The following is a 14,468-nucleotide window of genomic DNA, read 5'->3' on the forward strand; positions in this document are numbered from 1 at the left end:
GTACTTAATGAATATTCATTAAACAATCATAAGCCATTAATTGAACGATAACTCAATCCAGCAATTAAAAAATTGACTACAATACATTTACGATTAATCAATACGAGTTTTTGCTAAATTGGTAGTTTAATTTAAACATTCGTTTGTTAAAGCCCATAGGATAATGAAGAGGCAAGGAAAAATGTAATTACTAAAATTATTGATTAGTACATGTTTCAAGAGAGAACAAAAAATAATTTCATAAACCATGATAATTTTTATACTCTTTCCCATTTGTACTAGTATTTTATTAATTATTAATACATGCCCTCATCACTTACAGTGCACTCCTGGGGGATATACCTCTCATACTTGTAGTATTCTCAATGCCGTGGCTGGCAGGAATCGGTATATTCGCTGCCCTCGCAGACTGTGACCCACTGGAATCTGGAATAACATCGCGAGTCGACGGCATCGTTCCTTACTTTGTGTCCAAGTATTTCAGAGGCTACCAGGGCTTCATTGGATTTTTCCTCGCCATTATACTGAACAGCGGATTAAAGTAAGCATATGTAACCAAGGCTTTAGTGAACATCGTTTTAAGGTGTCTCTTGAAAATTACGTCTTTACTCCACCATGCGGTGGCTTGGTAGCTCAGTCCCTACTTGTAGCACCACGCTACCAATCTGAGGATCCATGGTTCTTTAACTTTGGGAGATACCTTGGGCACCTTCATTTCACCCTATCTTTGTGAATACCGTTGTTTTATGGAGGACCAAAATTGTCACAGGGAAAGGAACTGGTCCTCCTTGTTTGAAGTTTGAATATATCATATGCCATAGGAATTTATACCAACTATGAACTCCAACTCCTGCATATACGGTCTTCGAGTTGAAGACCGTGATTTTGTGGTAGTTAGTGGTGAAAGAGAAAAATTCTTTCATTCCATGAAACGGGTTTTTAAAACATTTAAAACTATTTTAATTTGAGAATTTATTTTTTATTTCAGTATTCTTGTTTCTAACCTCAACGCTGTTGGAACTGTCATATGGGAGGATTTTGTGAGCAATACTTCTTTGTTCACCCACGTGAAAGACAAGCATCAGCTTTTAATCATTCGAGGTCTAGGTAAGATTTGTAATACATGAACATTGTGTCCCTAGTAACCTTTCATTTGCATTTTTGAAAAATAAATGAATAATAGGATTACATTTTCTTCAATAAAATCTTTCGCAAATGTATCAGGGTTATCAAATAAATAAAGTAAAGACAACGCTAAGTCTTAAAAGCAACTTAAAAACAAGGATTTGATAAAATTATACTTTTTAATGAACCAATATTTCCATAATAAAAAAAGCAATATCTAACTTGGGCATATCTGAAGCCGCTGTCTTTCTAATTGAAATGGAAGTTTGTAGATACTAATTATGATTAAGATTGCTACAAAGATATATTATAAAATATATGCACTCCTTTGGGAGAGAAAAATGATAACTAAAATGTAAAATAGTTAAAACATATCGCGGCTTGCTTGTATCTATTTTCTTAATGATGTATATGGTCGACGAAATTGGTTTGCGTTGGATTTGACCTAACTCAGAGTAAAAATATTTAACAAGTACTAGTCAATAAAGAAGCAGATCTTCAATAAAGATTCCATTCACTCAATAAATAAAGAGTGACGTCCTTTGCATCGATTCTACGTGGGGGTTTATACACATGGAGGGTACTTCTTCCGACGTGTCACCGCATTTTGTGGAGCAAATGCCCTTTGATTGGGAAACATGATGACTTCTCACTTTATAAATGCTATCATCGAATGTTACCGCAGATTTAACTAATGCCCACATTTGAAGAGAACAAAGTAATTTTAGAATAAAATGCAAATACTTTAAGCATGTTCGTATACGATTAGCAGGCATTCATCTGATATTTATGAACACAAATATCTCAATTCAACTGCTCATTGCCTAACTTAGGTCAAAATGCCATATTAAAGTAGGAGATCTACTCCAGGGTCCGGCATCAAAGTGAAGTTATGAAAGTAGTCGCCATGTTACACAGGCGTATGGCTCATGCGGGTAAATCTTTAGATGGGTAGACGCGATGAATAATGGAATAGACTGTCACAATCATTGAATATATTCAACCACTGCTCTATATAGTTCAATTTTAACGAGCGTAGGACAGTCACGAAATAAATGAATGCTTCTAGGCTTTGGTCTTTTACTTGCTACTTGTCTAACTCAATCTCCTAAATGCTGCAAAAGTGTGTACGGACATTTTTTAAATGACATCACACATTGGTCATAAATAATTCCAAATTTAAAGGGCACTCAAAAAGAGATCCTTCATACGTCACATACGATATAAAGTGAAGTTATCAATGACTATCCTGGGTATGTTTGACGACATAAGACAGTCGCATAAATCAACAGACTAATCAACTTCAACCTCATACTTTCTCTTTATTTTTTGCTTCAAACCTTGTTAAACGTTTTCATAGTCCGCTACTCCTTGATCTATCCCAATTTTTAAACGAGGAAGATTTGCACGACTACAAGGGGTAACCAATACTAGGAAAGAAAGGATACGAATAACTAGTTTCTAGTTATTCGCATTCTTGTTCTTAGTCTACAAGCATAGACTTTCATATTTGGCAGATTATTTTGCTTTCTAAATAGCGTATTGAGTCGTAAAGGATAACCATGATCAAAGAAACAGATCCGAGAAAAATCTAGAAAACGAAGATATTAGAAGCAAAAAGGCGACTTTCTCTTACGTCCGGTAGAAGCAGTTTAGTTTTTTAAAATCGAGAAATACCTGCACACACAAAGCAAAAATTATTTCTTCGATTGAGACCGGTGGCTATATTAAGGAATTTTAAAGATCAATTATGGAATTGATGATTCCATAATGACTTGGTCATAAGAGTTACTTATCATAAAAAATGACCTGATAGGAACCCTATAATGTTTTTGAAGACCTTGGTAATTCAGAACAGCTAACAGATGTATATGAAAAGCAATTCTTATGTTATACAACAGACGTTCTTGACTTATGGCTCGCTCATGTAAGGAATTCTATAGTAGGAAGAATGGGGTGTGAGCTATAATTAAACAATATCTTTGACATCATTTTGGTTTCTTAGATGTAATCAATTAAAATAACATCGTTATATTAATTGCATAGTTAAAAATTTCATCAGAGAAGTGAAGCCATGTCTGAATAAGGCAATGGAAACACTAACAGGAAAATTAAAGGTCATGATAAAACAATTAGTCATCAAAGAGTCATCTTGACATTGTATTGTATTGTATTGTATTGTAGTATTAGTAGCATAAGGAAAACAACTTTTTTATAATATCCTTCAGATTCCTTCCGTCATAGCATTTATTCAAATTTTCACTTCGACAATATTCCTCTTCATTGGACTCTGACAAAAATGTCTTTTGTAGGCAACTAACTTATCAACCGCCAGACAAAAATGCGAGGGTTATTTTTTCAGTTGGGCCCGTTTGGTCATAAAAAAATATATTCGTAAGAAAAAGCTTCTACTGGCGGTTTTAGTTTCCTACAAACCTACTCCACTTTTCTGCATAATCGCTGATCACTTCTAAGCATTTTTGTAACGCTGCAACAGCTCCTTTAATCCTCAACATAGATATTCGCCGCGTGGGAATTGAATAAGTTGACAACGGTGGTCTTCACTTCCTCGTCGTCTTCAAACCTCCATCAAGCCGCTGTTTTAGGTACAAGAATAGGAAATGGTTGCTAGTTTCAAGGTCGGGACTCACCCCTCACGGGTCTACATAATAATAAATGCTCTTGGTCGGTAAGCATTTTCGGTATCCACCTTTCATGGGTTACTTAATATGTGATATGCGAGCTTATCCGTAACAATCGTGTAAATAGTGATGCGTCCAGCATGAGGAAATTTATCAGCAAGAGCACTAATCGTCAATCATCGATCAAATCGCTGTTCTTGGTCCACTTACTGAACGACTTCATGGGTCTGGATACTGGCTTGCCACTCCGCTTTTCACCGTGCATATTTGTGTGGCCAATTTTGAAGTATCGACCCCATTATCTAACCTTTTCTTCACTCATTACTGTAGGCCCATGAACAAGGCACAACTTCCGATGAATTAGGGACTCCTGATGATCTTTTTGCACACAATAATCGAATCACAGCACGCACTTCGCCACTTTCGGGAGCAACGATTTTCGCGAACATTATTGTCTGCATTCACTGACAGGCAAACGACTACTGAACCAAAACAATCACTTCAGCGGCTTTGGAAACAATCAATAGTCGTAGATAGCGCTTCATGCATATATTTTTGCTCTTCTAACCGCAGTTTTTAAAACGGTATTCACTTTTCGAATATGCCTCGTATTATCAAAGATCCCGAGATGGAGATAAGTGATTGGAAATTAATGGTACTGTCGTTGATATTATAGTTATTTCAAGAGAGATCTAAGAGCTACACAATGGCTATCAATTCTTTCTCTCCGACAATAACGGTAGTTCGATGTTCACTGAATTTCTTCGTAATAACTGAAACACTCATTAAGATTTGTTAAATTGCTAAGCATCAATATATGGGTTCATTCTTTTATGGAAGTACTAAGGAAGCAAGTGGGTGGTTTAGTTCTTATGAAGCCACGTTCTCTCCAGAAAAATAATTCAGATGACCTCGGTCATCAACCTCCACATGGACCTACTTTCTCTTCCCATTGAGTGAGAGCCCCGTCATCATTCTCCTTCCGTTCAATGTTCACAAAAATTCACGTTCTATCATTCTCTGACACCGAAAATTTCAAGTAAATCTGTTCGCTAAGAAATTTACAACATGACATTATATGGATGCTTCAAAAAATCAAAAGTATCACTCGAGAGCATTTACTCGAACTATTTAAGTAGTTTAAAGTTTTGGGTAGTCTCAAACCCCCAACATATTACTTATCGCACAGGTTTCCCCCAGCTTAAACTCTTATGCATACAGTATTTACTTTTCAAATACGGTTCAAGTATTAAAACATACAAGCAGTCGATATATTAAACTTTGGCCCTAATGAAACTGGGAAAAATAGGTGTCAGATCACGCGGAATTTCTAAGCTTATATAATCTGTAATCGAGGTTTGTGTGAGTTAATTGAATGGATATACATGTAGACCTTCGATGTGACCTCAGGCTGATTGAGTTTTTCATTTTTAACATAAAGGAGATCGGTTACATAACTCGCTGTTCCGTCACGATTCTGCTCCCGCAAAATTCGTAGATCAATGCACGAAATTAAAAAGATGAAACTCTTGGTTACCGGTAAGAAAGAAGATTTTTCGGAGGTCTTCAATTACTCTATTCAAGTAGTCCATGTGATATTTGAATGAAACACTTTATCTTCATCTTGTTAAACTTCATTTCCTCAATCCCAACAGTTCAAGAAACATTCTTTATTTCATAAGTATTTAGTTCAAGGTCTGAGAATGTTTATGAACGAGCGAAAAACCTCGCCAAGTTGATCCGCTGAATACTTCATGAACGACCGTAACAGGCAGAAGAAACGGGAACTTTTTCGCAATAGAGTTAATAATTCTTTCAGTGGAACAATCATTAGTTAGTAAAAGGTTTTCCGCACCAGCCGCATCTTTATTGAAGAAGCGTTTATCGCAAGCTTGATTTAAAGGCAATTCTAGATTACATTATAGTTTTTTGCATTGCCATTATTCGTTATATTTTTCTTCTTTACCCGCAAGTTCAATAATTGGTGGTACTACTGAAAAAACTCTTAGATGTATTCTTGTTAAAGTACGCCTGTTATGTAACCATGAAATTCTAGATATTAAATATCCTTTATATCTATTGACTGTCCTTTTAAACAAGTCTCATTAATACCGCTTTGCTTTCTACTTAAGCTACTTCTTTACTGATTGATGGGCATTTGTGTTATTGTAATGCCTGGGTTCATTCATTATGTTTTCGCAGCCATCGCTTCGGCCCTCATTATCATGGGACTGACGTTTGCTGCTGCTCTGCTTCCTGGCATCGTCGAGACCTCCATGATTACCAATTCCGCCACAAGCGGTGCTCTCCTCGGCATATTTCTGCTAGCCATTCTTTTCCCGGTGGCCAACTCAAAGGTAAAAGGTGAAAATTATTCATTTGTCGGATCTCAATGCAGGAAAACGATGAAGCACTCTTATTTTCTCGTACGTTATTGAAACAGACAAAATTCTCAATATAAAATGCTAAACCCTGCCAACTAAGGCACTCAACCTAATCGTGAGTGTTTTGTCCGGCATCGGAGGAGGCAAGGCTTCCACGGTTGTCATTACACGAAGTCCTTGCAAAGCCTTATCAACAGCAGTAGAAAATAGGACACAGACGAGCACTACCACCGGTAGAATTTTGACTTGGAATGTAAGTGAGATGCTGATGACAAGAAAGTTAGAAAGTACCAAGCGAGAGAAGGAGAGAGGAAATGCGGTACAGTAGATGTCATGCAATTGATTAGGAGATATGTTAAAGCTGTGCAAGGCGAGATGGAAAGATAGTATAACTAGAGAAATAGTCCCATAGCAATAAAGTGAAGAAGAAGAGAGCAAGCGTGAGAAAGCAGGAGTATTAAACTCAATGCAGGATCAAGAAAATTAAAAATGGAGCGGATGGGTGATATTATTGGTGAAAATTAGTCTTTTTAGTAGACATTAAAGCAGAAACAACTAATGTCATTATCATCTAGGTTTAAACAAAAAACAAATTAAGGAGGTATCAGACAGTGGATAAAAGATCAACCTAAGAAAATTATTGCGAGCATATTTGGAAGTTAACGCTTGACAGTGGTGGATAATGGAACTCAGTGATGGGCTAGAATATCTTAATTTTCACTAACACCTGATAGAAACAGCACAATAGACGTAGATACTTGGAAAACCAGGAGATAAAGAATTTGTGAAATAGGTTTTATACCAGTGGGTAGGACGCTGGGCTATTGATCGGAGGGTCCGAGTTCGATTCAAGTTGACGCTTCTAGGCCCCCTCAGGTGTGCGAGTTTTTGGTTACCAGATCTTGCTGGGAAACCGGCACATTGTAAGGCAGTGCACCGGCAGACGCCACTGGCCCCCTATTATAATGTGCCAACTTCACACGCCGTTGGGCTTGGTGCTAGGTGAGGTCTACCGCACTTACGAGGGTAGGCTGAAAACTAATGCACACATGCTTGTAGACCACAAACAAAATGACCTTCAGAAGCACTCCTGGTGGCAAGTGAAAGTAACATTCCCCCTCAACATGCATGCGCAGGTTTCAGGTCATGTCATTCATTCAGCGTATTTCGGGAAGCGGAAGTGTGGAGACGTGTTCTAGTGCTATGTCACAGCGAATAAAAACTGCGCTGAAAAAGTGGCTCCTACGGTGATTCATTGTCGTTTATGATGACGATGCTGTTGATAGGTCTACTGTAAATCGATGGGTAGTACAATTTCGTGGTTGCGAGCCTGGAAAAGCCATTGGCAAAAAAACTTCTTTTGACTGGGTTTTGGGATGCTCACCGAGTTTATGTGACCAATTTTCTGAAACGAGGGGCAATGGTAAATTCTTCTCAGTATATACAGACTCTAAAACACCTCCGATGTCCAGTTTGTCGTTTTAAAGGCAGCCTGGCGCCAATAATCTTGCAACATGACAACGCTCGTCCACACACCTAGCGAACAACTGGAGAGGCTCTGCGAAAACTGAAATTTGAACCGATTCCACATCCTCCTTATTCCCCCGATCTTACGCCTCGCGTTTTTTATTTTTTCCTCAACTCAAGAGACACCTCAAGGGTTATCATTACACCTCAGACGATGAGGTGAAGACAGCCATCATCCCCTGGATTCGAGAAAAGTCGGAAGAGTTTTTCAGTGACGGAATGAAAAAACTTGTTACACGTTGGGAGAAATATGTTTGCCTTAACGGTGAATATGTTGAAAAATAAATATTAGATTTGGAAACTTAAGAATTGTACTTCAATTGTACTTTTTGTCCGATCTTGCTATATGTTTGTGGCCTACAAGCATGTGTACATTACTCTACATCTACATAATACCCCGCAAGCCGCCGCAAGGGCGTGTGGCGGGGGGTGTTAGGTCACCAACCGTAAAAAGGACATATACCACATGCAAAAGAAACAACACGGAAAATTACACCCACAGCAGCGCACACACTCATGCAAAAATCCCTTCATCCAATACTCATGCAAACACATATACCGCAAAACAACTAAAAAACTGCACCCCATGATGCAGCACGAAAGCCATCCTACAACACGGAAGCCAGGACAAAACAAGCAAGAAATTGAAACATCACTACCACATGAAAATGTACCACGAAACACTCCACCCCCAAATAGTCTGTAAAAGGCAAGGAATGCGACCCAACGTTGCAGGTAGCAGGAATTTCCCCCCACGGAGAGGGACGAGGGATTGAAAGGGAAACTTAAAAACAGATGAACAGAACACGAATGAGGTCATTCGGAAAGAATGGGTTATTATAACAAAACGCATAAGGTTAGTGGAAGAGCATGCATTTAAATACAACTAATTATTTTTTAGACGCTGAGGTTGGCAAGTGGAATTTTTGCTATCTATAACCCTGCAGTTGCTATCCCGTATTGTCCCGTATTATTGTTACTTTTCGGCTTACCCTCGTATTATGCCAACCTTCGAAATGATAAATGTGGTGGTTTATAACGTTATTTGGAATCGGGAACAATGTCATGAGTTCACACAGTGTCCCGGAGAGGATGCGAATTCGAAATACAATTTAATGTTCATTAAGAGTAATGATAAATTCAAATCCTGTAAGAAAATGAAATTAGCGAACTATTAGTGTGTGGTTAGTATTAGTAGTTATCATGAACATAACAATAACTGACATCGTTCGCTGGAAGGTAGAGAAAGTAAGTATGAACATCACGAAATTTTACCATGCAGATTTATCCACTCGTGAATTACCGCCTGCGCCTATCCCAATTCGACGAATATTGAGAAAGGAAATGTCAGGTACCTTGAGGTCTTAAAAATAAGCCTTGGTCGGTTGGCGCACATCTAACTTTCAATACCCTGATAGTCTTCTCTCTTTCTCATTCCCCAAAATGTAAAGGGACATGAAGGTAAAATCAACGGAAGAAGAAGGCAATCTGGAGGAACACTTAAACGTCGATCGAGGTCTAATCAAACGGCAACGGCTGTTTGGATTGACTCTATCTGAAGTGACTTTAAGAAGTGAATAATCGACGTAATAGTTTAGGGGCTTATGAATCTTGTTTTCTCATTGTCCTTATGGATGCGATACTGGGGAGATAAAACGGGCCATGTTAGCTGGCGAGGACACGCTCCGCGTCCCCTCAATTCGAATTCGCTGGACTAGGTCATGTTTCGACGTAAAAACTCGTTCTTTCTTTGTTTGGAAGACTGGAGGTAAGACAGGGGAGAGAGGAATGCCTTCCTCGTTCGCAAAAGGTTGACCCACACCAGAAGTAAAGGCAGGGCCGAGGTCAACTTCCCCTTCGCGTGCGGCGGCGGACGCAGTGCACCATGTTTGAACACATGCTGCCGGCCTACTGCAATGGGAGATGATATGGAAAACAATATCCACTCAATCAACCCTCATCCTTACCGGATTCCTCAAATTTACTGCTCGGAAACAATGGCTGTTCTTAAAAGATTTCCTCAGGACATATTTGGGCAAAGTTATAAAAATACTAGCATTTATGCAATATTTAGGATGGTATGCGGAGTTCTCTCAACTGCTGCAGTTGTAGTCATGTCTGACACGGGGTCTCTGTTGAGGGAGGAGTTCCATGAAACTGCAGCAGAGGGCCAGGGTATGGGGAGAAAGACCAAAGAAACAAGTTTGGGAGTGAGTAACGGTGCGGGCCTGTAGATGATGGAACTAACAGTGACCGGTATTGGTTCGAAAGAAAGTCAACTAAAACTCAATCAGTAATGTTTCTCCATGGAAAGAAGACTTTTTCTCGGTGTATAATGAAGCACTTATACAGATACTGCAGTGCTTATCAGAGAGAATTCGAATGCAGGTAGCCATAATCATTACAGGGTGTTAATCTTAGGATTGGCTCGAAGGAGCCTTCCAAGCTATCCTGTCACCTGATATTCTATTAATTACTTCATCGTCCCTTGCACATCCTACAATACTAGCATCTCATCATTCATTCTTGGATTTACTCCCGCGTCCTTTCTTTCTACGGCTTGTACGGTTATTTTATAACGGTCATCATCAATATACAAACAGTGAGTTTGTGCTTGAGGGACTCACAAACTTCGCGCATGATCTGAGCCGTCACAATAGTAGCGCTAATAAATGATATCTCGACGACTAAGGTAATTTGCACCTGACCATGGCAATAACATGAAGGCCAAAGTAAAGGATCAGATAAAGAGTAAAATATGCTGGTTCTTTCGATAATATTTCATGCACATTAATAAACTAAAGCTAAATCAATGGTAATCTGACCTGTCTCATCTGAAAGACAGATATTGGAAATCAATTAAGACAATATCACAAACGTGTTTCATTCATAATAAAAATGCCAAAACTTTAAGCGAAACTTGGAACCATGGAGTTTTCACTTTGATTATTTCATATTTTGGCGGTTTCTTTGCAACAAAACTATCGACTAATGAGTGCGATTTAATGTTGGGCTTGGAAAAGCCTTTTTTCCAACCTGACATGCAAAGAGAGAATACCAAAGGAGAACAACCTTGATTACGAGATAATACATGAAGACATAAACGAAACTTAAGCAATTGATTCTAATGTAAAAGAAAAATTATCAGGTAATCAACATTGATTCAAAGAGCGGGAAGAAGTTTGGTTGAGATGCTAATCGTCCTTTACTGCCATCATGTCGAAGAAATACTTGTTGACCGAGTCTTGGAATCAATAAATACAGTATTTTTGATTCCTAATGACATCTACAAGTTTTTTTTGAATTCTCTGACACAAGCCCTTCTGTAAAAAAATATAGGTAAAACATTCATATATTAATGATGACCACACGAAAAGATGGCTCTCAATTTGGGTCACGTTAAAGTAAACATGAATAGCGTACTTGTAAAATACTTCCGTTGTTCCGATTGTTGTTTTGCTATGATGAGAAAACAAATAAACTACACGAATGGGACGAGGTAGGCAGAAGGTAGTAAGAAAGAGCCCTCGGGGACAGTCTGTGAGAAAAAAGATCAAGCAAGCTGTACTGCGGTGGACACTCGACGTGGTCAGAAATTATGAGATGTGCCCGAAATAAGTTGGATAAAAGTCGATTTCCATGGGGAATGGAAGCCAGAAGACAGTCGGTTACGCGGAAGCTATGGGACTCGAAAGAAACTGAGGACCAAGATTTAACGCAAGACTGGTTCGAAATTCGTCAACTGCAAGTGAGAGAATTGCTAGGTCAAACATTATACTCCAAAAAAACACGAATGCGATTATAAGAGGTTATAATTTTAGCTTATACTACAGGAATATCCACAAATGACTTCCGAGGAAATTCATCAATAGAATCTTGAGAATCCTGAGATTGAAATCAGTAAATTGGAGAAATTAGGTTGAAAGTAAAGACCAGAAGTCACCTAAGATTAACGTCGATGGGAAATCTAATTTTATTTAATGTGTAAAAAATAAACTAAAAAGTTCCCAAAATTTATTTTTATAAAATAATGGAGGAGGAAAATTATGACAGGCACGTGAATCAGTATATTAAAAACCCTGAATTTTGTCTATCATGCTTACTAGGGCAATGCGCACCATCCAATTTTCTCGACCTAGCTTTTGGGATGGTGCAGCTGTTTGTATAAGAAGAGTGAAATTTTGACAGCCTCTTCCATATAGCCTCAATATCGTTTGATGAAATGATATCCTATTACAGCCTGATGTCAAGTTCGCGAAATTACTAAGTGTCGGAGGAACACAGCCTTCCACTTTTATACGCGGGAGGAAAAAAGCAAGATAAAGAGGGCGCTAAAATTGAATCTTGAAATTGTATGAATCGAATTACATTGTATTTATTTGCATAGTTTGAGCGCTGTGCGAGAGAATTAATGAAAAGAAACCAGTCGCCTACATGGAAGCACATTAGAGATAGATGTTTTTTGATACAATTTTATTCCATGGGAGCTCTTTTTAGGATGAAATCAAAATTCGTGGAATTCTTTGATATTCAAGACGCAAATGAACTTTGTATGGACTATCATGTAGCATTTTAATCTGTAAACTGAGTGCGCAACTCTGTTGCAAAAGGCATGGTGCTGTTATCAAATAAAATTATGATAATTGCAAAGTTCATTTTCATTATGGATTTATTTTCGGCGAAGAGCAGCATTGCAGAGCCTTCTTGAAGGTCGTTTATGGTAACTATAGTATATGAGATAGCAAACCCACATATCTACATGCAAAGCCGAAACATCTTACATCACTTGCAAATTTCAAACATAAACTTCTGAAATTCCACTAATAATTAAAAAGTGCTGAAATTACCCATGAATATATCAATTCCATTTTCATACTACCAACTCTTGCATAATTCGTACCAATGGTATTTCTAGCTTATCATTATTAAACTCTTTCGCTAAGTTAGCCATTTTGCATTGTTGAAAGATTACGCATATTGTAATATTTTGAAAAATTAAAAGTGAAATATTTTCTTCTTTACTTATTATAAGCTCAACGTGCATCCTTTACGTTCCCACTAGATAAGAATGACGCAATATTTTCCATTTAATTCTATTCATGAAATTTTCGCGTTTCATAAATTGACCCTACTTCCAATTTCTTTACCACTGGCTCAACTCACTCTAATTCCAACTCTGGCGAAATGGTTTATTTTTTTTAAATAAATTAGGTTTTCAGCAGTTGTCCTCGAGTACACAAGGGCACGAGGCCCGAACGACCTCGCCGACTTGCAATCGCCTCCTCTTCCTCGAAAAGGTAACATTCTTTGGAGCCGGCCTTGACTATCACTGACAGGAGGAACTGAAAAGCCCTTCTCATTGATTTTTCACTTCACAAAAGAGCAAATGCGCGATAATGACCCATATAAACGATTGTCTCCCGGCTCTGGAAGTGTGTAATGAGACCTCAACGTCGAAAATAGCTCAGAAAATTACACCGTAGGAGCCTCTTAAGAGCCTTCCAGAGTTGAAAGGCGACTATTAATACGGGACTAGGACCCTTCAAAGAGAAAGGCCGCGTTGTGAAGTGCATTCCTCCGATAAAGTTTATCCACCGCTCGGAGAGCGACTCATCGAATGCGGTGCCCTTTACCAAAGATTCTTGATCTGATGCGGCCTACACAATAATTGTGCCAAAACTCTTTTAAAAGTTCCGTAACAAATAATGAGTCATGAAGTGAAATATTTTAATTATTCCTATAAAAACAATTGTAATGAATAGCATACGGAGTTGCTTTCCAATTTCTTACAGCCAATTGTATTTTAGAAACTAGGAACTCTCAATCCATTCTCATACGATTATGCACTCATAATTTTGTATAGACGAAATCCATTTAGTGCAAGGCATCAAACTAATTCTAAATTAACTTATTACAAAAGAAAAAGTACTTGGGTATAGACCCATCAGGACGGCATTCAGAAAATGAATGCCGTCAATAAAAATATCTTAGTTTTGTCTACGTTTTCCTATGTTTTTAAGGGGGCAATAATCGGCATGGTGACCGGCCAAGTAATGACGTTTTGGGTGGCGGCTGGCGCACTGGCCGTGGACACAAGCGCCGTGAAGACGCGGGTTGACCCCTTGCCAACTTCCATCGCAGGCTGCAACACCACCTACGACTCCCTAGCGCCCTTCCCCTATGCCGATGGCCTCAACTACACGAGCGCCCACAGCGGTCTTCAAGTAGAGTCAATGCTGGCCGAGGGCTATGGACAAAGCGCGTAAGTGATGCCACAAACGCCACAGAAACCCACCGTGGTTAAACCCCTCATATGAGGTGTAACCGCGGTGGTATTTAAAAAAATTAACAATTGGTGGGTAATTTATACTTAGAATTAGTTTGCAATCAATGTAATAAACAAAAATTTGAAGTGATTGATATATTAAGTACTTCGCACCCGCGGGGTTTTTACTTTTATATATAAGAATAAATTATTAATAGGCATCAAAAAAGAACCCGCAAATATCAACTAATATTTCCAAATGTCTCCAACAGAGTCAAAAGACGAAATATGACACAATAATTATCGTGACTCCATCCATCCATCCATCAGTAATTATATTTATAATTACTAATGAATTATCTACGAGCTATCTCGTAGCTCTAAATCACCCAATTAGCCTATATATCTATCCTCCTGCTTCAATGACCACGTTTCCGCGCCGTACATAGCTACGCTCCATATCAAAGTTTTTACGATTCTTTTCTTAACATCCTTACTGAACGTCCCTCTCATCAACTCCCTCCT

The 14,468-nt window shown here is 38.5% G+C and overlaps 1 protein-coding gene across 1 annotated transcript in view; it reads left to right on the top strand.

The window, feature by feature from the left end:
* Positions 1-14,468, top strand: part of LOC139687694 (sodium-coupled monocarboxylate transporter 2) — a 46,285-nt gene that overhangs the window by 16,880 nt on the left and 14,937 nt on the right. Inside the window, exons 6-9 of the mRNA XM_071584942.1 lie at positions 323-541; positions 989-1,107; positions 5,970-6,124; positions 13,699-13,940. Coding sequence (XP_071441043.1) covers positions 323-541; positions 989-1,107; positions 5,970-6,124; positions 13,699-13,940 — 735 coding nt within the window. The remainder of the gene's footprint in view (positions 1-322; positions 542-988; positions 1,108-5,969; positions 6,125-13,698; positions 13,941-14,468) is intronic.

This window comes from Hetaerina americana, unplaced genomic scaffold (genome assembly GCF_022747635.1).
Source record: "Hetaerina americana unplaced genomic scaffold, ioHetAmer1.1.p SCAF_2, whole genome shotgun sequence".
Classification (NCBI taxonomy): domain Eukaryota; kingdom Metazoa; phylum Arthropoda; class Insecta; order Odonata; family Calopterygidae; genus Hetaerina; species Hetaerina americana.